A 25,493-nucleotide genomic window follows, 5' to 3' on the forward strand; every position below is an offset into this window, starting at 1 on the left:
TGCACTACGCTGTCTGCACCTGTGACTGTATATCTGCAGCAAAGCCACACATTCACCCCCTTGTCCCTTTGGTTCTTTTTCAGGCTTATTTTCCGAGGCAGCGAAGGCTCAAGTGAGAGGTTCTGTAATGGAACAGCTTCCGACAGAGAAGAAAATTCCATGACCCACAAGCCGCTGGTTTTTTACATGAAGCAGGCCTTGGGGCAGAGGTTTGAGATGTTTTTATTTTTGAAACGGCACATCTGTAAAGAATGCCCTTTACATATGTTCTAAAGAAAAGTGTACAAACGTTAGATGATTAAAGTGTCTCTGAAAAAGTGACTTCACACCACGCCTGGGGCTGGTCCCTCTCTGCCTGTGACCCCTGCTCTGTCACGCAGCTGGTCAGGTGTGATGGGACGTGCTGCTTGTGTTCCTAACGTCCTCCTGTTTCAGGAGCCGACGAGGTTCTCCCCTTTTGGCTGACACAGACTACAGAACTCCTGGATTCCTGGAAAACAAGACAGCAGGCAAGGAAGCAGTTGCGGCTCTTGGTGGCCCTGCCCTTTGCTGGCGAGGCCGCGTCTAGATGGGGTGGAGTCCCCAGGTGGCTTAATTCTCCCAATAGTCCCATTTCGGCTTATGCCCTGAATCTGAAAGTGAGCCCAATACTGCCCACTGCCCACCTGTGGTTATAACCACAACTGGAGGCCTCACGCTGGCCCATTCTACAGATCAAGAATCCCGGAAATGATGTGATTTACCCTCAACACCATTTCACTAGGTCAAAAGGACTCAGCCACAAACCAGGAGCCTAAAGCTTTAACTACTGACGACACCTGTGCCTTAGATTCAGCGCCCCTGACGGCTGCCTGTCGTTGACTGAATCAGGCCTGCACGTGGGCTGGGTCTGGCTCACTGTGCTGCTTTTTTCTTCTTCATTTCTTTTTATAGCTTTATTGAGGTGTATTTCCTATACCATAAACTTCACCGTGTTTTTTAAACTATGACTTAGTTCACAACACTGAGGTACCAGAAGATTTTTCAAGACTCCTGGCTTCCCGGGCTGATGGGGTCATCCCAGACCTCACTACCCCAGTGTCCCCACCAAAGCTGTGTGGCCACTTATGGCTGCAGTGACCACGTATGGTCCTGAACGGGGCCTTCTCACACCCAGCCCACTCTGCTCATTTAAGTCACTTCCTGGCCCCGTGCCGTCGGGATTCACAGGACTCGCTTCAACACTTACTCTGGATTATACTTCTGTAGGCTAAAGTGGCTGGTGAATCCGGGGCTTCAACCAAAAAAGACTGTCCTTTGTCGCAACTCTTACCTTAAAGAAACAAAGGAAAGAAAATCCATGAAGAAAGCACAGTGGTGATGTGAACCTGGGGCTCTTTCTGTGCCCATGACACTGAAGATCGAGCCCACCTCACTTGTAATGAAGATCAAAGCTGAGACAGAATGTCGGGGTCTCGAGGACCTCACCTTCCCCCCCCTCCATCCAGCAGGGACCCTGGCTAGCATTTCCTCGCAGCTCTGACCTGTACCTGGCTGATGGTGTTTAGTGTGTGTGCCTGCGAGTCATCTGGGTCATGTGCAGCAAATGCAGGTTCCAGGGCCCCCACTGTGATCAGATACAGCAGCTCCTAGGCAGGCCCAGGAACCTGCATTTAAAAGACCAATTCATTCTTTCAGTAAAAAGATAATGAAGGCACACAGTAAGAGTATAGAATACAAAAGGTTATACCATGAAGAATGAGTTCAAAGGAGGCTACCAGTGTTTCAAGTATCCTAGAAATATATGCATATATATACATATACACACTCATGTATTTTAAAAAAATGCTTGGGAGTGTATGACACACGTATTCTGCCCGTTGCTTTCTCCATGTGTAATTTTATCTTGAAGGTCTCTCCAGGTTGGCATCCATCCATCTGCTCTGTGTACTGCAGTGCCGCCTCGGGACACATAGGTGGTCTCGCATCCAGGTGAGCACGGGGCGGGACCTTGGGCACGCGGCGTGCTCCCCTCCCGTCTGGTCCTGGGTAGACCCCGCTGCCAGCTCCTCTGCCCCCGCCCCCCCTGCTGGAGAAGCAGGATCAGTGGTTCCACGACCCACAGCCACTCCCCAGCCTCCTGGGGGGATCCTGGCCAGGCCAACCGTGGAGCAGTCGTCGCCTCAGCTCCCCAGCATGTTGCCCCGTGGGACAGGGACACCCGAGACGGGGGGCAGAGTGGGCCCCCATGTGGCCCGGGCACTGTGAACTGTGGCGGAAGCAGCTAGGGAAGCCTCCGAGTTCACGGTCGCTGGACTGGGTCTGGGAAGTCACAGGTCCCACAACAGGCTCGTGGGGCCACTTCCTTCTGATTTTCATCCAGCGTCCTCTCACTCCTCGTCCTCCCTTCCCCAGAGGACATGCCTGTCCCCTTATAAATGTGCTCTGGTCAGTTCCCCGTCTCCACAAACCTCCCCCTCCTGCCTGTCGCCTGCAGGCGGCACCCCTTGGGCACTGCCCTGTCCAAGGCTCCCCTTGTGGCCCTCCTTCCATCTGTGCAGCCCCTGGCAGTGGCTCCATCACCGTGCCCACCTCGCAGGTGCGGCCTGAGGTTCAGTGCCTGGCAAGGACCCGCCGGAGCCCGCAGCCAGCGCTGGGGCAGCGCGGATCTAGGCCAGGGCGCCCGGCCCAGACGTGCTTCCGCGTGACCCTCAGGCGTGCGGGGCTGGGGAGGCCGAGGATCACGGTGCCAGAGCCCGGCCGCTCCTCTGCTGCACGTTCCCACAGGGGCTGAGCGCGTCCTTCGCGGCCTCTTGTCTGTTCCTGGTAATGTGGCTATTCCCTCACCAGACAGAAGCGGCTCCAGAGGGTCACAGCGACCTCACTTGGCCCTGCCCGCCTCGCCGCAGCGCGTCACGGCATTAACCGCCTGTCCTTTCCGACGCCGGCCCAGCTCTCTGCAGCTACAGCCAGAGGTGAGGTCTGGGGACATGAACCTTGTCACGCTAGACATGTACCCGCTAGACGTCACTGGATCAGAGGCTGCACCAGGCCACCTCTCCTGTAAGCTGCTCTAAGGACTAAGGCGGCAGCACAGCCTGGAGCGGATGGCGGTGACAGGCTGCCACCACTCACTGTCCCCCACAAGTTCATGTGGGCCGCCTGCCTCTGGAGGCCTTTGAGGGGAGGTACCTGCTCCTACGGCCCAGAGGGAAGCTCTGGTCAATGCGAAGACAGTTTACAGCAGCGGGGAAGGCTGGAAAAGCAGCCGAGTTCTCTGTTTCTTGGGGAAACCACATACCAGAAGTGCTGCTGGGAGTGGAAACAAGCGAGGTGCGATCTCCGGAGCTGCCCCCCAGGTCCCCCGGGCTTCTCGGGGGCTCTTCCCGTCCACCTCCTCAAGGCAGGCCTCCTCCGAGCTGCGCTCTCGGCCCCTCCTCTCTGCACCTCCCACCCCCCGTCGCGGGCACGTCCCCCTCCACTCCTGACCTCTCTCCCCAGCCCGCTGACCAGGCCAAGGCCTCGCCCGCCTCCACACAGCACCAGGAGGGAGCCAGCGCTTCTCGGTGCTGCCCCCGTCTCCTCGGTGGCTCACACTGGGCAGCACGGGCGTCCATGACACCTCTCAAATCCTGGCACTTTCCCTCTCTGTGTACCCCCCTCCCTGGCAACGCCCAGGCCCCAGTCCAGCCCTAACCTCCTCCCCGTTCTCCTGCAGCACAGCCACCATGGCCTCGGCCTCTAGGTGCACACGGCGCCCACGCTCCCAAGGCTCTCACTTCCTAACAACTGGGGCCTGAGCGCCGTTGGTCTCTTGTCGGCTTCCCTCAGGCCCAGGCCCCTCTGCGTAACCTAACTGTCCCACTTCCTCATGGGGGGGCTCACACCTAACTTCAGCAAGGTCAACTCCTGCTACTGTGGGGAAACAAATCTGGCGGTGGGTGTCCTCACCACTCCACTCAGCGAGCCGACGCCCTGGAGTGAGTGTGGGGTGGAGGTGGGGTCCCCGGAGGACTGTGGCACTCAGAGAGGAGCGTGACCCCCGGAGGCAGGCCAGCGACTTCCCCTCACGCTCACCGAGAGAAGCCGGGTGCAAGGAGGGCTGCGGCGGGATTCCCTGTACACTGGACATGCGGGGCACCTTCCTCGGGAGTCTTCAAGGCTAATTCTGTACCCGGCTTTGAGTCTGAACCTAATTCCTGTGTAAGAGAAGACTCGAAGGCACGCCCCTTGCCGCCTCCCCAGGTCACCCCCGGCCTGGTGGGGGTCCCCTTAGTGACTTCCTTTCCTCCTGCCCTCCTGCACCAGGCGTCTCCCTGACCAGTCTCTCCTCTCCTCTGCAGGCCCCTCTCGCCGCCCCGAAGTTCTCCTGCTCCCTCGGCTACGCGCCGCCACACGTCTCGCTGCTCCTCTCAGCTGGAGGGTGTGCAGCCTCCACCAGGGACTCACCCACCTATGCGCGGATCCAGAGGCACTTTGCCGAGAAGCGGGATCTTCAGGTCATGGCACATGACCTCCGCACCCCCAGTCGTCGGCGGGAATATCTGAGTCTCCTTCTGGGAGGCAAATTAAAGGGGGAGGAATCCTGATTTTGTTTCAGAATCATACGATGGACCACATTTTAAAGCAACTTTAAAAAATGGCTATTTTGAATGTGAAAAGAATTTTCATTAAATCAGCAACAGAGGGTTTTAACTGATTCCACTTCCCGAAATGATGGGGAAAATAGAAACGGTTTCCCAGAGATCCACCCCTACGATTTCCTCAGGCACGGAGGACAGGACCTGGTTGGACGTACTCTCACCTGGCACTTGGGGCAGATGAAGCCGCTCATGTTCTCCACCACCCCGATGATGGGCAGCTTCACCTTGTGGCAGAAGCTGATCTCTTTCCGGACGTCCTGGAGCGACACCTCCTGTCAAGGTTCAAGAAGTCCAGTTATGTCAAAGTCAAAGCATAAAAAGAGAACATCCGCGTGGTGGAGGGATGGCTGCAGGGCCGTGGCATCGCCACCGTGAAGCGTTGGAGACCGTGCCCCGTGTTCCGTATTTGTTGTGTGCCGACCACGTGCGAGCCCTGTTCCAGGTGCTACTTACTTCCCACAAACCTCAAAGGATAAACCTGAACAGGCAAATGTCCAATGTCCAACGAATCTACAGGAAAGCGACCCTTTAACACACCTCCATGCTCCACTTTGCCGTCAGTGTACTAGGCTGATCCCGAGTAGGCACAGCCTTCCAGGTCAGGGCAGCCTGTGGGCTCGGCTGGCCGCCTATTTTCATAAATAAAGTTCTTCTGGAACACTGCCCGGCCCACTCTTCTGCACAGTATCTCGGGCCGCTTTCGCCCCACAATGGTACAGCTAAAGGGCCGTGACAGAGACCGTGTGACCCAAAAAGCCTGAAACAGTTACTCTCCGGTCCTTCACAGAAAAAGTACATCAACCTCTGATCCTGGTTATCATGAACCCAAGCAACTTTATGCACAAGAAGAAAATAAGGACTATTACCAGGTTTGGATCCCTTCAAATTCACTTCTGGACTCTCAATGTGCATCTTACAGCGTGAGGACTGTGGATAATCAGGGCTTAGTACCCACCCCAGTACCCCATTTAATTTTACTGCAGACGTGTCCAAGGGTCGTGTGCTGTCAAATACGGCCACTCCTTAACATCTGTGGCTTTAACGGTCACAGGCCTTCAAAGGGTCCTGGCTTTGAGTCCTCTATTCTCCCGAGGCCCACGTTTGGCCCTCGAGCCCTTTGAGGCTGGGGTACAGACGGAGGGGCATTTAGCTAGAAAGTAAACTGGCTGTTACTAAGCGTCTCACCGCAGTGCAGCTGTGGTTCTCTCCCTGGTATCCTCTACAAGCCCTGCTTTGTCAAAAATGACCCCACAGAAACTAACACACCACTGTAAAGCAATTATACTCCAATAAAGATGTTAAAATTAATTAATTAATTTTTAAAAATGCAGTTCTCACAAAAAAATAAAAATGACCCCTAAAGAAAGCCAGCTGCTGGATATGCAGGGCTCCGAGAAAGTGGGCGTCCCCAGCCTGAAGTCACATTTTCTAGAGAAGTTACATACAGAGGTGCACAAACATGGGGCGTCCCCCCAGGCTTCCTGGAGAAGGGCCGGCATCTGCTCGGTCTGCTCCCCTCCTCCTGAATCCAAGGGGACTCTCTTTCCTTTCACAGTAAATATGGTATCAGAGAGGCCATCCTTGTGTCAACTCGATTGTTGCTGTTGCTTTAGACTTGACCTTTAGAGTGGTTTTAGGTTCACAGAAAGCACAGAGTTCCCATGTACCCCTGCCCCACGTGGAAAGCCCTGCCCACTGTCAGCACCCGCATCAGAGCGGATGTCCCCACTCCACTGTTCTCATAGGTCATTTCTTTGGGACCTACTCTTGAGAGCACTGCTGGTCTAAGGGTGGGCCCCAGCCTCTCTTTAAAAATTCAGTAGGAAACATTCCTAACAACAAATTCGTCTTCTCTCCAGCGCCATCCTCGGGCCAGGCGCCCTTGGCCCCCACCCCCGCCCCAGCCACCTGATGCCTCCCTGTCCGCTGACAGCGGCTGGACCGAAGATAAATGTAAGGTTTCTGCGGATCCCAGGCAGGGCATGCTGCAGAGCCCAGGGTCTTGGGCTGTGGGAGAAAGAGGCCCTCCGGGGTGGGGGGCCCTGGCTCACCTGCGGCGTGGTGATGATCACCGCCCCATCGATGTGCGCTGCGGCCAGGTACTGCACGGCCGAAAGGTGCTCGTCCGACGTCCCGGGGGGGGTGTCCACGATGAGGTAGTCCACCTCGCCCCAGTCCACGTCCCGGAGGAACTGCTTGATCATGCCTGCAAGGAGAAGCCGCGGGGATGCCTCCTCTCTCCCGTCCTTCTGACTCTCTTTACAGAAGCACAGCTCGTGACCTTTATGTACGGATCACCTGTGCTCTCAATCAGTGGTGTTTGGCAACGTCTGGGGACACGTCTGCTTGTCAATGACTAGGGTGGGAGTTCTACTCGCCTCTGGAGCACAGAGGCCAGGGTACTGCTAAGCCCCTGTGCCATGGAGGACAGCCCACCCTCCCCAAACAAGGAATTATCTGACTCAGTACGCCAACAGCACCGAGGCTGAGGAACCTTGCCCAGACAGGCACTTTTGCATCATTACCTGCAGCCTCAATGCCTAGCCAACCTGCTACTGATTTCACCTCACATACTTCTCTCTTTGACACAAATAAGAACACAAACCACCTTAGGAATAATTTCAGGGTTAGGGAGATTTTCAGGAGAGAAAAACCCCTAATAGATTTTAAAAATTATAACATTTTATTAAATAAAACTGGTATTTCTGTTGGCTCTTTTCAACCAATGAAGAGGCAACCAGATGCATAAAAATAATGCTCTAGGAAGCCCAGCAGGATGAGCCTGAGGCCATCCTGACAGCACGGGATGCAATTCTGCCCTTGGAAGGACGTGATAAGAGACAGAAAGCAGAGTGGCAAACCATTTTTCTTTGGTCCCCTCCAGATAACGGCATCATCGGGGCTGCTGAGCAAGAAACCCACCGACATCACCCCCAAGTTGTCTTCCAGGAACTAGAAAGGATGACGCAAGAAACATTTTACTTAAAACCACAGTGCAAGGCACTTCCCTATGTCTTTTGTCTGAGCTCTGGCTGAAAAAATTGGGGGGACAAAATTACTGTGTGATCTGTGAGTATATTCACTCTTTGAATCCTTAAATCTTTTTTCTTTTTTTCGAAAAAAATCATTAAAGAAAAAGGTTACCATATTGGGGGGATTGAAAGAGTCACCATACGGCCTTATGCGGCAACGACAGTGAACTCAGCTGAAATAAACAAACCTCGTCTCCTTTACTATCTTAACCTGGGTTGGCAAACTATGGCCCCACTTCTGGTTTTGTATAAAGTTTTATTGGAAAACGGCCACGGTCATTCATTTGCTTATCACTACTTTCCAGCCATGACGGTGGCAACTGTATGACCCACAGACTGGAAATATTTACTCTCTGAGCCTTTACAGAAAAAGTGTGCCAATCCCAGGTTGGAACTGGATTCCCTGTGCCTAGGAAAGTGCCTCAATAAATATCTGTTGACGATAAACAGTTACAACCCTTTATGTACACATACGACAAGAGATCCTGAAGAAAAGGGGGTCAGCACTCACCACTGGAGACCAGCCCGAGCCACTCTGGTGAACCTGCAGGAACAGAAGCCCATGCTTATTTGTGAGAAATTATACGCGCTGGTCACGCTTCTCTCACAGACGAAGTTTACGCAGTAAGAAGGCAGTTTTATAAATGACAATTCATTGTCTTAAATGCTACCACTAAATTCTCAATAGGGAGTGAACAGAGGGGGGTCAGGGGCTGGGTTATGGATGATAGAATTCATTTGCTTTTTCCCTCCCAGGTTGGGTTATTTGGAAACTGCTTAGATATCTGGTCAGGGGACCGATGTTACCGGAGTCCAAATATAATTTGGGATATTTTAAAAGTGTGACAGAAATCAGTTGGGGGTTGCTGAGAAGATGCAGGCAACTGTGGAGCAGCGAGGCAGTCTCTGTACAAGTCCAGGAGTGGAGGGATGACCTTTAGTGAAACAGTAGACACAGAACCCTCCCATCAGTGGTGTGAACTTCAGGGCTGAGCTGCTGCCCCCAGGGGACAACAACTGGGGAAGTGGTGTCAGCGGGAAGCTTGGGCTACTGCAAGACCCAGACCCTCTCCTCGCAGTAGGTGTTCACTAACTGCCAGGGTTCAAGTCCGTATCAACGCTTTACTATGAAACAGGAACTTACGCAACTTCCAACCACACATCAATCTTAGATTTACGGTTCAAGTAACGCTGGACCCAGAACAGAAAGCCCATTTTTCCTGATGAATTCTTACTTTTTTAAACAGTTTTTTGAGATATAATCCACATACCACACAACTCACGCATTTAAACTGTACAATTAAACGGCTTCAGGATATTCACAGAGCTGTACATCCATCGCCACATCAACGTGAGAACACTTTCGTTACTCTTAGAAGATACCCTGCACCCCTTAAGTGTCACCCCCGATCCCCACACTCCCCCCAGTCCTAGGTGACCAGGGATCTACTGTGTCTACAGGTGTGCCTGCTGCTGACATTTCACAGAATTGCAATCAGATAACATGGGGTCCTTTGTCACTGGCTTTGAAGTCACACTTAAAAAAGAAAAACCCATTGATTCCTATTAATACTAATTCTCTAAGTCACTGGTTTTGAAAGAGGGGTAAACACGATGATCCAATAGCACAGGAGGAGAAAATAGTAGAACTTCTGTTATCTCACCATTTAAAGTTTTCAATTTTTGTAACTACTTGTGTCCTGGCCCAGTGAGTAGTACATGCATGTGACTGACGGTAACGGACCCCCGTGCTAGGGGGCACGTGCTCAGAACTGCGATTCCTGCTGCTTCGCAGCGGGCAGAAGCAAGTCCCAAGCCCTGAGCAGAGTCCCCAAGGACTGGCTCCATCTGCCTCTGGCTACTCTCTGCCACCCCGTCCCTCTGCCCCGTCCCCGTGGGCCACTTTGCTGAGGACACGAGGACACTCCTGCACGCGCTCCCCATCCCAGCGCACCCTTCTCTGGGTTCTCTGAGCAGGGTGCCCTTGACCACCCCCTCCCAAAGAGCAGCTCCCCTGGCCACCCTGCCCTGCCGAGTCTGTCCCCTTACCCTGCTTAGTGTCCTATTATCACCTGCCCCTCCCACAAGGGTAGGGTCTTTATCTGCCTTGTTCTCCTCTGAACCCCAGCACCCAGCGCTTCAGTAAAGAATGTACGGATCCCAACACCCCAGGAAAAGCCTAGTCCTCCAGCCCGGCTTCGGTGCACCCCCCAGGGGAACCTTTCTTGGATGGCTCTGTGCCACCTAGAAGGGAGGGAACAGCACGTGCTGCTCCACCCCCGCCCGCATTCTTTGCCTGCCTCGCAGTCTCACTTCCCCTCTGGTGACCACAGGAGCAGAGATATTTCCTTGCTTCCAGAGTACAGAACCCTAGTCAGCCCTGGTCTAGCTTTCCCAGCCAGGGCTAAGTTTCTGTGTCTGACTTCTGCATTTGACGTATTGTTTCCCTTCCCCTCTAAGAAGGCATTGAAACTAACAATTCTCAGAAGGTTTGAATGAACTTAAATATAATCCACACCGCCCCCAAACTCACGGCTGTTGTTAAAAGGAGACAGGCGGTCTAGTGAACATTTACCTGATCTCGTCACGTCCCGGTAAAAAGGCATGGGCTCCGCTGACCCCCGGCTTAGGGTTAGCGGCTTGGCGCTACAGTTTACCGTAAGAAAATGCTTCCCTGCATTTTGCCTTGTCACTATTACCTGTTCTCCTTCCAATCCCATGATCTTGGGAATTGACGGGCCGCATATATCAATGTCTAGAAGAGCAACCTGGGGAAAAGAGGAGACGTGATATAAGCAGATGTACAGTCCTCCAGATGTGCACAACCGGGAGGGGACAGGGCTCCAGGAAAAGGAGGGAGGGGAGAAGGTGAAGAAAAACTGGGCTGAACTTGGACCGAGCGGAATCTCATGAGGGAGAGTTACAACACTTATCTTCCGGGCCACAGAGACACAGACGAAACTCCTAACAAGAACCTGCAAAGTACACCCACACCCCCGGCGCTCTGCCCATGGCCCTGCTGCACCCCAGCCACCCTCAGTATGGCCCATTTTCAGGCTGAGCTTATGGTCCAGGGTATCAGGTCGCTTGACGATTCAGGCCCAGCCACTGTTTACGTAGCCCTTACCATGTATTGGGGTGTGTGTGTGTGTGTGTGTGTTTGCGCACACACCTGTGTGTTCAGGATCATTATCTCTGCTTTACAGAAGAGGAAACTGAGGTTCAGAGAGGCCCAGAGACTTGTTCAACGAGCAAGAAGCAGAGCTGGGACATGAACTGAGGTCTCTGGACTCCAACGCCAGGGCTCTTCCCACTACCCCGGGGGCCTGGCAAGGAGGGCCTGAGTGGACCCTCTAGCTGAGCTCTGACCAAGCCCTGTTTTCCTGTGATGCTGAAGGTTAATGATGGCTTAGGCTCAACTTCTAAAAAAGAAAGTGAAAATAAGGAAATCTACAGAAGTTCTTTGCTAGCGATACGTGCAACCTTCGATGACTCCTTCTACCCCAAACGCCCTGCTTTCCCCATCTGATTCGTGAGAAGGTCTGAGACAGCCTTCAGAAACCTTCTAAGGAGCAGGGCCGTGCTCATCTTGAAAGCTCTCACATCTTAGATCCAAAGTAGAGCACCTCTGGGTAACTTTTTAACTTGCCCCAAATTAGTTTCTTGCTTTCCTCTTCAATCCTCTGGACAACCTCCTATGATCCTCACATGACTTCACACCAGGTCAGGAAAGCGGTTCCTTCGTACACTGGATAGTCGTTTGCCTCAAGCGCCCCCTGCTGGACCTCAAGAAGAATGCAACAGAACAACGCTCACCCTGAAGACCCATCAGGGTGAAGACCTCATCCTGAAGACCTGACTTCCGTGGCCTTCTCGATGCTTCAGGCTGATGATCCAGACGTTTTACATCAGAGCCTCACAACTTGGGAAATTATACCATCGCTACGACCCTAACGGAGACTTTCGTCAATAATCTCGAGTTTCTAGCCACTTGGTCTAGAAAATCTTGCTCTCTTTTGGGAACAGTTTAATCAGTTTCCTTTGGAGGAATTACACCCCCTCTTCCCCACAACCAAGTGGGTATCTTGAGTGAAATGATACAAGAAAGAGATCACATGCACTCACTCTGCGGTGGAACCCGAAAAGGCTGTGGCACATTCCTGCTACCCAGCTCTCCAGTGGCCGTGTCCTGTCCCCTTCAGACATTCTGCTGATCCTGCCGCTACCCCCATATCCATCCAATTAATTCCCTTTCTGACCCAGTTACACCAGAGAACCCCAGCTGGAAGAAACATGTCTGCAATAATCCTCACAGGGTCTGTGGAAGGTGCTAGAAGACTGATGGGAAGAGGAGGCTTTGCCACACCTCTCCCAGCTAGAAAGTGGTGGAGTGGGTGCTGCAGGGCTGTCAGGATCCACAGCGTTCCCTACCTAGCGCCCCATACTTCCGGAAGCGGGCTCAGCACTAACTGCTGGCACTCTGAGGCCGTGTCGCCTCGCACAAGCTGCTTCTCCTCCCCGATCTGTCTGAGCTTCTGATCTGCGAAACTAGTGTTTTGGGAGATCATTAGGCTCCTTCCAGCCCTCGAGTCTACAAGCCCCCGAGAGGGCCTCAGACACTATAGCCTGGACCTTTTAATGACACAGCTTGCCTTTCAGCTCACAGGGCAGGATGACAAGCTGGGAACTGACGGGAGCTGCTGACTCCTGCGGTGGGAAGGAGGCACGTGATTCTTGGATGTCTCACAGCTCAGGTCTGCGCCATAGAGGCTCCTCCTCCTCCCTTCGCTCCAACCTGCACATTCCCCGGCCCACCTGTGATTAGTCAGGGGCTACCCTGCGATACAAGGCCCTCTGCAAACCATCAGACACCTGCCTGACCAAGTGCTATCATGGAACAGCCTTGCTTGCAGTCAGTAATGAGCTGCCACCAGGCGGCAGGCAGAAAAGGACAGGGCAGTCCTCACCACCCTGCTGAATTTAGGGCAGGGAGGGGTGTGAGCTGCTTGACTTCAGTCAACAAGACACTCGGTGTGCACTCTGTGCCCACGCCGGGCACCCTTTGGAGACAGTGATGTTTTCTGTCACCAGTAGGTCTGCCTGAGGGGAGACAGACTTTCTTAAGTGCTGACTTTTTTTGTTAAGCACCACTGCAAGAAAAAAATCCAGCTCATCTAGCCATGTTTCCACACAGCTGGTGAGCTTCCCTTCAGTTTACTGCAAAGTTTCAACGTGTGCGCAGTGGGACTTCAGAACGTAACAACACGGAAGCGTGATTCTATGTAAACATCTGTCTATTCACAAGTGGTTCCTTGTAGCTGGCCTGGTTAAAGTACATCTCCAGACAGCTGTTTAAGAAAATGCCTGACAGCTTCTGAAAGCAAAGATTATTCTGGGTAACATGGATCATCGCAGAAAACAGATTTCTTGGCTGGCCAACTGGCCAATACAAACTTGACCCTCAGACGGCAAAAGATTGTTGACTAACAGAAAAACAGATGGGCAAGTATATGTGAACCTGCTTGGCACTGGACTCTGGGTGGGCTACAAACTCATTATCACCAAAGCAGAAATAGTCTTCACCCCTCCATATTCTATCAGGGACATTTATTGAGCACTTCCTATGCATCAGGCATCGTGTTAAGCATTTTACTGTTACGAGCATCATCTCACTCGGTCCTGAGTCCCATTTTACAGATGAGAAAACTGAGGCAGAGACAGTCTGATAACCTGCCCAAGGTCACAGCAGTGGTATCGGCGGCACTGGGATGTGATCGTGGGCAGACCGACTCCAGAGCCTGTGTCCTTGGCCACCAGTCGGTGCTTGGCCACCGACTCCAGAGCCTGTGTCCTTGGCCACCCACCTCCTGCCCCAAACGCTCAGCCAGACTTCTGACCCTCCTTCTTCTCCAAGAGTTGGAGGCCCTGCTGCTCCATTTGTTCCTGCCGTTGGTTCTAGCACTGCCCTGGTTGTGTCCTCGTGGCCTCTCATGGAGACAAGAGCAACACCACCTGCTGGTTTACCGTCACCCTCTGACGACACTCGATCACACACTCAGCTGCTGCTATAGCAACCCTCAAACCATGCCTCTTTCCCGCTGGAACATCTTCCCAGGGCGTTAAAGCCTCCCAGGTCTGGCTCAGGCTGAGCCTCACCCTCGGCCCCTCTGCTGCAGCAGCAGCAGCCCTGCCTGCCCAGCCTGTCTGCCCCGGCAGTCCCAGCTCTGCGCCTCTGCCTCCACCTCCTCCTGCCACATCCCATCAGCCGCCATCAGAGTCCAAGGCCGCCTTCTCCCACGAGCCTGCCCAGCTGTCCCCTGCCAGTCACTTCTCCCTTTCCCCAGATGCCTAGAGCACATCTTGGGTAACAGATACCAGATTCCAGAGAAGCCCATGTCAGTCATGTAGGCCAACAAAAGCAGCTCCACATGTCATAAAATGATCAGAAGAGAAATGAGTTATAAGCAGGATTCAGAGCCCTAGTGAGAGAAACACCAAGCTTTACAGGTCCCCTAGCCCAGCCTCTGCACTGTCCCAAGGCCACGGCCTCCCCAACGTTTCAATCCTCCCCCAAAGAAGTTCTTCCCCAGCCAGCACTAGTGCTTCTGGAGCTACAAACCAAACCAGGGGCTGGCGAACCACAACCCAGGGCCCAAACCCAGAATGCCACCTGTTTCTGTACAGCCCATAGCTAAGAATGGCTATTACGTTTCTACAGTTGGGGGGAAAAAAAATCAAAAGAATACATTTATTTCACGACAGGGTGAAAATTATGAAATTCAAATTATATGAAATTCAAAGTTTTATTAGAACACAGCCACACTCATTTGTTCACAGGTTGTCTATGGCTGCTTTCATGTTCAAGGGAAGAACTGAATAGTTGCTACAGAAACTGTATAGCCTACGAAGCCTAAAATATTTACCGTCTGGCTCTTTATATAAAAAGTCTGCTGACCCCTGAAGTAAACTATACTTTCGTAACCCAACGATTTAAAAAAATATATTCCTGGAGCCTTCGGTGAGGTATCTGAGAGGCCACTGTTTATCTGTGTGTGTGTGTGTGTGCGCGCACACGCGCGTGTGTGTGCGTGCACACACGCACACGCTCAAGCATATTGAGGGCAGGTCGGAATGGTGGGCTTGATCCCCCTGCCCAAGGTAGCTACCTTTACTGGGTTTTTTGTGGAGGAAATAAAGCCTTTATTTTATTAAGAATTTAGGGCGCTATTTCATACTGGAATAGAATGGTTTATCTCACACAAGTAGAAAGTATGCAGTTTATCCAGTTATTAGAGTTTAAAAAAAATAACTGGCAATATGTGGCAGTTTTGCACTCCCCACTAGCACTATCTTAAAAAAAAAAAGCCAAACAAAAGGGAAAGGTCATTTGCCAGTTATAAAATAAATGTGAACTGAAAGTTAGTTAGCCCTTATTTATATAAAAATAAATTTCAACATTCAAAATGCAAAAAGACAAAACTAATTTTCAAAAATATATCAGTGTATGGAAAGAAGGCACGCAACAAGACCAAGGAAAGAACTGGAATGGCTGTTTCAATGTTTGTTCAGTGTTTCAACATGAACACAATAAAATTGTTTCCATGTTACAAGGAACTCCTCTGCAGGCCCCAAACAGCGCTCTGACGGGAAAACAGCAGAGTCGGTGATCCACACAGAGTGTGGTGGGCTCTCTCACCCAGCGCACACACAGCACCAACACACAAGTCCTAACCACGGCTCGTATTTCAGGGCTCAACGTGTTGAGCAGTGGCGTCTAAGAGATACCAAAGCTTTTCTAGCAGTTCTGGTACGTATATATATTTTTTTCAATTAGAATTTTGAACATAATTTCATTTTGGCAAAACCAAATGGTGGAACGTGTTCTGTGTTAAAAAAACAAAAAACAAAAAAACCCCGCAGCATTCATGGTTTCATCAGGTATAAAATTGTAATCAAAGTGAATATTGGGATCATTTCCTAAGATCAGTGCAAAACCATCATGAGTCCCAATGAATAACCTGTATTTTTTAAATCACAGGTACTGCAAATTTCCATTTGATCTTTTTGGTAAAAGTAATTTTTTTCTTCCTCACCCTACCACACCTTTTATTAAAGCTGAAATCCTGAGAGCAGTACTGGGGAATTTGAGTTTTCAAGCTCCTCTGTGTACGTGGGTGTAAGTGAATGGCCTAGTGTAGGGGTTGGCAAGCGTTTTCTTCAAGGGCCAAACGGAAAGTATTATAGGCTTTGTGGGCAAAATCAAGGATTAAGAAGTACTAACGTAAAAGCAACCATTTATAAATGTAAAAACCATTCATAGCTCACAGGCCATAAAAAGACAGGAGATGGGCTGGATTTGACCACAGGCTATCGTTGGTAGACCCCTGACCTAGAAAAAGGCAGAAGGGGTTCATTAAGAGAAAGAAGCCTGAACTTAACATAATAAATAATCAGCAAGCCAAGAGAAATGTACACCTGCCAGCCATGTTCATGGCTAGAGAATCCAATGAAATAGTCATTTCATTGCTCGACGGCCTTGCACTTCCTCGTTCTCTCTGCAGGGATCTAGATTCCAAAGAGGCCAGATAAACTGACACTAACGAGTCAGCTCGCTATGAGCCATCATGAGCCCTAAGACACGAGCCTCTCCCAGTTTTTCCTTAAGGTCCCACCTGTGTGTTTTCATCTTCCGCTAGGCCGTGGGCCAGGTGGGCACTGAATGTGCTTTTCCCAACGCCGCCTTTCCCAGACAACACCAAGATCTTGTGTTTCACGGTCTTCATTTTTTCTTTGATTTCCTCTATGGCTGCAAAGAAAGCAATTCAGATGACCAAGCCCCTGACTCAATCTTTTTTTATTTTAAAAAAATTTTTATTGGAGTATAGTTGATTTACAATGTTGTGTTAGTTTCAGGTGTACAGCAAAGTGAATCAGTTATACATATATCCACTCTTTTTTAGATTCTTTTCTCACATAGGCCATTACAGAGTATTGAGTAGAGTTCTCTGTGCTATACAGTGGGTCCTTATTAGTTATCTATTTTATATATAGTAGTGTGTATATGTCAATCCCAATCTCCCAATTTATCCCTCCCCTTCCTTTCCCCCATGGTAACCATAAGTTTGTTTTCTCTATTTCTCATTTGTGACTCTATTTCTGTTTTGTAAATAAGTTCATTTGTACCATTTTTTTAGATTCTACATATAAGCGATATCATATGATATTTGTGTCTCTCTGAATGTCACTCTTCCCATGGGCTGGAAGAAGCTAAATCCTTGGGCTATTTCAAGGGATCATGAGTGAAACTGCACCTCATCAATGGTAGTAATAAGTGCTACCAAAAAACCCCCAACCAAAACCAAACAAAACAAAACCCAAGGCTACGAGTACATCTGACATTTCCTTATTTATCGGTTTACTTGTTTGTCTCCCCTACTAGAATATAAAGTCCATGAAGGGGGGGGGCTCTGAAGTGTTCACACTATATTCCCAGTTCCAGAACAGAACTTTCAATGCAGCAATGATTCCCAACCTGCGAGCAAACCCCACCAGGGAACATCTGGCAATGTCTCGGGATATTTTTGGTTGTCACAGGAAGGAGTGTTGCTGGCAGGTAGTGGGTAGAGGCCAGGGATGCTGCTAAATTTTCTGGGCAGAGAAACAAGGCAGACATCCCCACCACAAAGAATTATCCAACCCTGAGGGTCAGTAGTGCCAAGAGTGAGAAACTGACACATTGCAGGCACTTAGTTACCTGTCACTGATAACTATCACTATTACACATTTACTATGCTTTCAATATTTCATCCTAGTTCAAATCCCTAAAACAACACTGTAACTATTTTCCCCCCATTTTTGATGAGGAAACGGAGGCTCAGAGAGGTTAAGGCTTTTTAATCACCTCATCTGTCTCATTCATAGCTGTATTCCCAGCACAGAGCACTGTGCCTGCAAGTGATCAATAGATACTTCTGTTGAATTAATGGGAGAATCGCTCCTCAAAAGGAAGGAAATTTTGTCCAAAGAAAACAGCTGGCGGAGCTAGGATTTAAGCCTAAGTTCCCTGACTTCAAACTTTATACCCTATTCCCTCTGGTGCCGGCCTCCTCCCAACCACTTCCAGTTACTGTCACTCAAACCGCTGGTCCCACCCCTCACCTCTTACGACCTTCTCCCATGCCCCGCCCCTCCTGAGACCCCTTTTGACTCCACACCAGTCACGGGTTCAGGCTCCGCCCCCACCCCACCAATTTTCTCCTCTCCTAGCCTTTTAAAAGCCCTGACCCTCTGGGCCCCGCTCCTGTCACTCATCCCTCAAGCCCCGCCCCTTATCCTGAAGACGACTCCACGACCCGCCTCCTCTGGGCCCCTGCCCCTCATCCTTAAGGCCCCTATCCCAACACCATCCACACCCCGCCCACGTCCCGCCTCTTCCAGGACAGCGCTTCTCACTTCCCGTTGGAGCCTTGCCCCTTCCTCACCCGGGTCCGGAGCGGCACCAGCTCCAGAAGCGCAGAGCCCCTGGTTGGGGCACCCCTGACATGAGGCCCCTCGACCTGCTTGGGCGCTGCCGACCCCGGGACAGTCTGCGCGAAGACAAGATCACAGTTAGAGTGGCTCCTGTCCTTTCAGGCCCGCCCCCCACGCCCCCTCCGCGCGCTCACCGTGAGGCACCTCCTCCATCCCGCTGCCTTGGACGCGTACGAGGTCACCGGAAACCGCCGTTACGTATTTCCGCCTTATGGCGCCCAATCTGACCCTCCAGCTGCGCGAAATTGTGTCTCGAAAGAGGGCTGTGCGCACGCGCGAGCCTTGTGATGGGAGTTTGGGACTGTTCTCTTTCTGTTCCTTTTAAAATTGAGTTGCAGATGTCTATCATAAATACTTCGGCATGTATCTCCTAGGATCAAAGACTTTGTCCTACATGACTTCAATACCATTTTCATATCCGAGATTTAACATTAATGCAAAACTGTTAGCTAATATTCACTTTGTATTCAGATTAAGGAGGAGCCCCCTGCTCCCCCAACCCCCCTTGATTAGAGTCAAGGATTTTTTTTAAATTAATTAATTAATTTATTTTATTTTGGGTCTTCGTTGCTGTGCACGGGCTTTCTCTAGTTGCGGTGAGCAGGGGCTACGCTTCGTTGCGGTGCGCGGGCTTCTCATTGAAGTGGCTTCTCTTGTTGCAGAGCCTGGGCTCTAGGTGCGCGGGCTTCAGTAGTTGTGGCACATGGGCTTATTTGCTCCGTGCCTAAGCCCTGGTCCGGGAAGATCTTCCCGGACCAGGGCTCGAACCCGTGTCCCCTGCAGTGGAAGGCAGATTCTTAACCACTGCATCACCAGGGAAGCCCCCAGGTTAAAGTTTTTAGCAGAATGCACTTACAGTTGTGTCACAGCAGGAAGCACGTAATGCCAGTTGGTTCCATTATTGGTGACGTGAGGGCTTGATCACTTGATAAAGATGGTGTGTGTCCTGTTTCTCCAGGGAATGGCACCATTTTCCATTTGTAATTAATACAGACTCTCTGGGGAGACACATTGAGATCATATGAATGTCCTGTTCTCGATCAGCCTTCACTCAGTGGTTTTAACATCCTTGCCTGGATCAGTTGCATAGGTGTTTGCAAAATTGTGCTTTTTCCCAGTCCTTATCCTTATCTCAATTAATTGGCATTCCTCAGTAAATAAGTTTCCCTCCCGCCCTTTTTTTGAGAATCACTATGGACTCATGGGTTTTTAAAAAATTCTGTATTTAAGAATAAATTATCATTATTCTTTATGGTCAATTTTCCCCCAAAATGTGGCCAGTGAAGCCTCATCAGGCTTCTGTGTCTTGGACATTAATCAAACCCCTTTGAGCACTTTCTTGCTTTCTGACAATAGGCTGTTCCAGGCTCTCCTATTTTCTTTGCTACAGCTATTTCTCCAAGGACCCCTGGTTGCTTTTCCTGGAGAATTGTCTTTAGAAACCATCCAAGATGTGGATGCTATTTGCTCATTGCTACTGGAGTATCACTGCTTACAGGTTTGGGACAAATTTTAATGAGTGAACAAACTTTCCCCAGCCTCAGGCACTAAGGATATAGAAACTCATTAAAAATAATGTATCAGTTGCCTATCCCTGCCACCGATTATAGCTGGCACTTGTGGAATGCTTACGATTCGCCAGCTATTACCTGGTGCTTTTATGTGAATTACCTAATTTATGCTCTTCATCAATCCTGTCCTCTAGGTCCTACGATCTCTATTTTTGGATGAGAAAACTGCCTTTCACAATGATTAAACGACTTTCCTAAGGTCACACAGATAATAGCGAGGGAGCCAGACTGATGAACTTTGGCTGTCTGGCCCCGGAGCCTGAACTCTCATCCATAACATATGGTGCTAGCGATACCAAACTGATCTAGTTCCTGGAGCCCAACTCGGTTGGGACAACAGATACTGAAGCACGTAATTGCGATGTGATAAGTGCTACAACAGAAGAGGATCAGAGTGATAGGGGTCAGGAAAGAATTCCTGAGTAGGAGACACCCAGATTGGGGCAGGGTAGGGTGGAGGCAAGTAGCGTTTCAAACTGAGCAAACAGCCTGAGCAAAGCCTGGTGGTCAGAGGAGCTCCCTTACGAGGCAGGGAGTATTGTGATTTCTGTTTTGCAGGTCAGAAGACTGGGTCACAGAGAATGACTTGCCCAGGGTCTCAGGGCCAGTAAGTGGCAGAGCTGGGACTCCAACAAAGTCTGGTATAGGGCCTGGGCTTTTAACCACTCTGCTGTACACTGGGAGGCAGGATACAAGTTATGCTCCTTTCACTGAGGCTCAGAGAGCCTTGCCCAGGGTCTCACAGCCAGCAGGCTCCACTGAATTCTTCTGAGCACAGGCTCTTTTTCTCCCAGTCACACTGCAGAAGCCTCAGGCCAGCCCACTTCAGGTGTTCCTTCCTGATGTCCCCTAAGACATTTCCTGCACGTTCCCCCTAGCTGTTTTCAGCGGCAGGGCCACTTCAGAGCTCTTTTGTCCCGAATTGCACAGGGCCCTCCCACTCAGCACTCAGTGGGTCTTTGCTCAGTGGCAGGGAGGAAAAAGTCTACTGTCCTTCAACCTTCCCCTCTCTACTCGCTTCTCTCCACAAGGCTGTAAGAATGATGGTGAAATCAAACAAACCTCTCAACTTGGCTCCAGGTCTCTCTCCTACTCTCCCAGCCAAATTCCTGTCTCACCTGGGATGGAACTTTCCACCTGTTGTATTTGGGAGCAGAAGGGTGGGAGCCAGGTGGCAAAGCATATTCCCAGGCCCATCCCTGACCTCCTGACTCAGAAACTGGAGGGCTGGACCAGGGAATCTGTATCTTCACATTCTCACAGGATAGTAATTACATCCACTAAGTTTGAGAACCACTTCTTACAATGAGCACTCCTCAAGACTGTTCTTGGCCCACTTTTAGTCGCACTTGCCACATCCTCCCCACCATGAACAGCTTTATGTCCACGGCATCCTCCGATATTCCATATGAAACATTCCCCAGTCTCCAGCCCCTATTTCTCCCTAAGTTCACACACATGTATCTCAGTCGATGCTTATTGGATTTTACTGCACTGCTGTCCTATGAACATAAAACTCATGTCCACAACTTTCTCCTCAAACCAGTTCCTGTCTCTGGAGTTCTCATCTCAGAGACTGACACCACCACTGCCGAAGAACTCAAGTCATCAATCGGAGCACCAGCCTTGCTTAGTTGTTTCCATCTCCCCTGTATCAGTTATCAATTGCTGTGTAACAAATTACCCCAATATCTAGTAGTTAAGACAACAATGGTTTATTATTTCTCATGACTCCTCTGGTTTTATCCAGGATCACTCATGTGGCTTCATTCAGGCAGGAGTTGACTAGAAAATCTAAGATTCTCACTTGTGTCTGCCTGGATTTCCCTCCACATGACTTCTCCCCACCACGTGGCCTCTCATCATTCAGTGGTCCAGCCTGAGCATCTTTCCATTGCAGCTGGGCACGGCTGAGAACTGGCACAGGGTCACTCTCTCACATTCTGTTGGTCAGAGCAAGTCCCAAGAGCAGCCCAGGTTCAAGGGGTGGGGAAACAGACACCATGTCTTGATGGGCGGAGTGGCAGGCAGGTACAGAGATGGCGTAAGTGTTGGTGGCCACTGTTGGAGACACCCATGGTATCTCCCTTTACAGCCAGTCATCAAGTCCTGTAGCTGGGGGCTATGGTGGCCTGGCTGCACAAGTGGCTTGATTCTTCACCCCCTTCTTTATCTGTGCCCTTTGCTATCTAGCTTTGCAGTACATTCTGTTCTACCCTTGACCCTGGGCTCAGGCATGTGACTTACTTTGCTAATGAGATGTTAGCAAATGGGATCTAAGAAAAACCTCATAAAAGCCCTTGCCTGTTTTCACTTCCCTCTCCTGCCCCTCTGCCATGGCTGTGAGGATATCTCTAGCCTAGCCTGATAAAGGTAAGACATGGAGATGAGCCGAGCACCCCCTCCCCAGCGGTCCCAAACCACTGACCCTGACACACAGGACCAAGTGCTGCAGACCCACAGACGACAACAGACATATGAGTGAGTCCAGCCGAGTCCCCAAGAGCCACCCAGCCAACCCAAAGACTCATGAGCTAAATAATAAACACTGCTTTAAGCCACTGTGTTTGGGGTGGCGACATACAAGTCCCAGGCCACAACTTCCATCATTCCTACTGCCTTGGCTCAGGCCTTTGTCCTCCTGGGCCTGCAATAGTTTCTGTATCAGGCCAGGCTATGCTGCCAGACAAACATCCCCCAGGCTGCACAGGCTCAAGGCAGCAAGGTTTATTTTTTGCTCCTGTTCATATACAGCTTCGTCGACAGAGGCCCCTGCTCACTGTAGCTCAGGGATACAGGCAGAGGCACTGTCACCTTACGTTGCAGCCATCTGAACACAAGGCTTCAAAGGTGGAGAGTGTGAATTGTACGCTGCTGCTTAAATGCGTCCCCTGAGATGTGACACCTACTTCCTCACTTTCCCCCGGCAAGATTGAGTTCCATGGTCATACCCAGAGAGGCACAGGGAGTGGGCCCTGGACTGTCCCCTGTAGTTCCTCACAGGGTTTCTCTGCTCCTGACCTTTCCCCATGCAGATCACATGGTGTCACTCTGCTGCTCTTAAACCTTCAATGGCTCCCTATGGCCCACAGGCTAACATCCAATCTTCGCATGGTTTTCAGTGGCCTTGGTGACCATCTGACCACTCCAGGCTCATTTCTTTCTTTTCTTTCTTTTTTTTTTTAAACATCTTTATTGGAGTATAATTGATTTACAATGGTGTGCTAGTTTCTGCTGTATAACAAAGTGAATCAGCTATACATAAACATATATCCCCGTCCAGGCTCATTTCTTGCCCTGGGCCAGTGTGAAGGCTGGGCCCTGACCACTGAACAGCCGGCACTTCCCCGGGGACCCCAGCCCATTACTCTGTTGCTCACATTGGTCATTCTGCCAGGAATGTCCCCGCTGCCCACCCCTCCCCCAGCCTTTGCCTGTCCGGCCATTACCCAGTCCTCCGTGAGAGACCTCTGAGCACCATCTTCTCACAGATGCTGTTCCTGGCCTGTGGAAGCAACTGGTTCTCCTTTCTCGAGTACAGCGTGTTCCAAAAGTCTGAGCCCAGTTTTCTCCTTTAGGAACTTTTGAAGCATGAACAAACTTACAAAAACCGGCCTTTGAAAGTTTACATTTCCTTTACATTCATTTCGCTTCCTGAGTTTGAAACAATAGACTTTAAATTTTTTATTTCAGTCCCTCTGATGGTAGATGGCCATGATGACTAAAACAACAAAATGAAAATTTAGGGAGCTCCCTGGTGGCCGAGTAGTTAGAATTCTGGGCTTTCACTGCTGGGGCCTGGGTTCAATCCCTGTTCGGGGAACTGAGTTCCTGCAAGCTGTGTGGCACGGCCAAAAAGAAAAAACAAAATTAAAGTTGAAAAACGTGTTGTTGTAGATTCAAATAGCTAAATTTTTAAATGATTAAAGAAATAAGTTTGTAGGGGCTTCCCTGGTGGCACAGTGGTTGAGAGTCCGCCTGCCGATGCAGGGGACACGGGTTCGTGCCCTGGTCCGGGAAGATCCCACATGCCGTGGAGCGGCTGGGCCCGTGAGCCATGGCCGCTGAGCCTGCGCGTCTGGAGCCTGTGCTCTGCGACGGGAGAGGCCACAGCAGTGAGAGGCCCGCGTACCACACACACAAAAAAATAATACGTTTGTAAAACCAGAGACAGTGAAAAGATTAGTGATTGCCAGGATTTGGGGGAGGGGTTAGGAGTGGGAGGGATGAAAAGCACAGGGGACTTCAGGGCAGTAAAACTATTCTGTGGGATACTGTAATGGTGGCCACAGGACATTACATTATGCATTTATCAAATCTCGTAGAAGGTACAACATTAAGAGTGAACCCTAACTTAAACTATGGACTTTAGTTAATAATAATGTATCAATATTGGTTCACCAATGACAACAAACATACCACACCAGTGCAAGATGTTAATAATAATGGGGGCAACGGGGTGGGGGGAATATATCAGAACTCTCTGAACTTTCTGAAAGTTTTTTTTCTGTACACCTAAAACTGCTCTAGAAACAAAATTTGTTTATACTTCTGAAATTATTAGAGCTTAAATCTGCACTGAGACTGGTGGGACACTGGGTATGTTCTTTCGACAGCAGGGTTTCTCAACCTGGCTACACATTATAATCACCTGGGGTATTTTATGCGCCGTTCTCCTCCTCCACGTCAATTAAATCAGAAACTTGTGCATGGGGCCTGGGCCTATAAAGAGGTTCTGAACCCAGTTTCCAATGTGGGTAGGAGGTGTGTGTGTGTGTGGGGTTCCCCATGCCAACGAAAAATGCCCTGGACACCAGATGGGTGTCCTACAATTCAACAATTTTGATGCTAATGGAGTTAGCATCAGATTCCACAGGTTAAGGGCTCAATTTTACAAGACTGCCCTCCTCCCCAAGATGCCAGTTGCAAGCCCAGGTTGTTACCTGTGCTTCTGACTGACTGACTGACTATAAGTCAGAGGTACCCATGACCTCCTCCCGCTTTGGATTCAATTAATTTGCTAGAGTAGCTCACAGAAATCAGAGAAACATTTTACTTACTAGATACCGGCTTATCCTAAAAGAATATAACTCAGGAACAGCCAGGTGGAAGAGATGCACAGGGTAAGGCATGAGGAAAGAGCTCAGAGAGTCCAAGCCCTCTCCAGGAGCACCTCTCTCCCCAAATCTCCAAGTTTTCACCAAAACCTGTCCTTTTAAACGGAGGCTTCATTACCCCGTCACGATTGAGTAAGTCATCAGCGATTGGTTCAGTCCCAAGCTGGGGAGGTGGGACTGGAAGTTCCAACCCTCCAATCGCTAGGTTGGTTCCCCTGGCAACCAGCCCCCATCCTTAAGTGAGGTCCATTAACATAACAAGAGACACCTTTATTGCTCTCCGCCCTTAGGAAATTCCAAGGATTTTAGGAGCTCTGTGCCAGACAGGGAAAAAAGACCAAATATATGTTTCTTATTATAAATCATAATATCACAGCATGTTTAAAAAACTCCTCAGGGTTTCTAAGCGATGGCACTACAGACTTCCATGGTTGGGATGGGTGAGATGGGTGAGGGCAGATGACACAGGGGTTTACAGCTCGTGTTCTGAAGTCAGATGACATGTGTTTAAATCCTGACTCTAATGAGCTGAATAACACTGGGCACGTCTCTTCTGGTCTCCAGCCTCAGCCTGTTCATCTGTAAAATGGGGATAATAAGAGCAATTTTCGCACCTGGAAT

The 25,493-nt window shown here is 50.2% G+C and overlaps 1 protein-coding gene across 2 annotated transcripts; it reads right to left on the reverse strand.

The window, feature by feature from the left end:
- Nucleotides 1-205: 205 nt before the first annotated feature.
- On the reverse strand, nt 206-18,411 carry NUBP1 (NUBP iron-sulfur cluster assembly factor 1, cytosolic). 2 transcript variants are annotated; one of them, XM_027117420.1, is made up of 11 exons: nt 18,319-18,411; nt 18,136-18,240; nt 16,327-16,460; nt 10,354-10,422; nt 8,166-8,198; nt 7,484-7,574; nt 6,674-6,828; nt 4,784-4,894; nt 4,433-4,535; nt 1,229-1,312; nt 206-490 (listed from the first exon to the last, which is right to left on the reverse strand). In XM_027117420.1, exons 1-11 carry the CDS (start codon nt 18,335-18,337, stop codon nt 432-434), a joined length of 963 nt encoding a protein of 320 aa, XP_026973221.1. In that variant the 5' UTR covers nt 18,338-18,411; the 3' UTR covers nt 206-431. The 2 variants fall into 2 exon arrangements, with proteins under 2 accessions (XP_026973221.1, XP_026973223.1); XM_027117422.1 differs by having other exon boundaries at nt 4,433-4,532; nt 18,319-18,360.
- Between the last annotated feature and the right edge of the window lie 7,082 nt (nt 18,412-25,493).

Source organism: Aethalodelphis obliquidens, unplaced genomic scaffold (assembly GCF_003676395.1).
Source record: "Aethalodelphis obliquidens isolate GAN/ISIS:26980383/991018 unplaced genomic scaffold, ASM367639v1 scaffold18, whole genome shotgun sequence".
NCBI lineage: Eukaryota > Metazoa > Chordata > Mammalia > Artiodactyla > Delphinidae > Aethalodelphis > Aethalodelphis obliquidens.

Bases quoted from the DNA above. Each gene is read 5' to 3' on its own strand.
- NUBP1 (XM_027117420.1), bottom strand. The intron at 16,461-18,135 runs GTGAGGAAGGGG...CTTTCTTTGCAG, and splicing joins TGGTGCCGCTCCGGACCCGG to CCATAGAGGAAATCAAAGAA. The intron at 7,575-8,165 runs GTGAGTGCTGAC...CATCCTTTCTAG, and splicing joins GCTCGGGCTGGTCTCCAGTG to TTCCTGGAAGACAACTTGGG.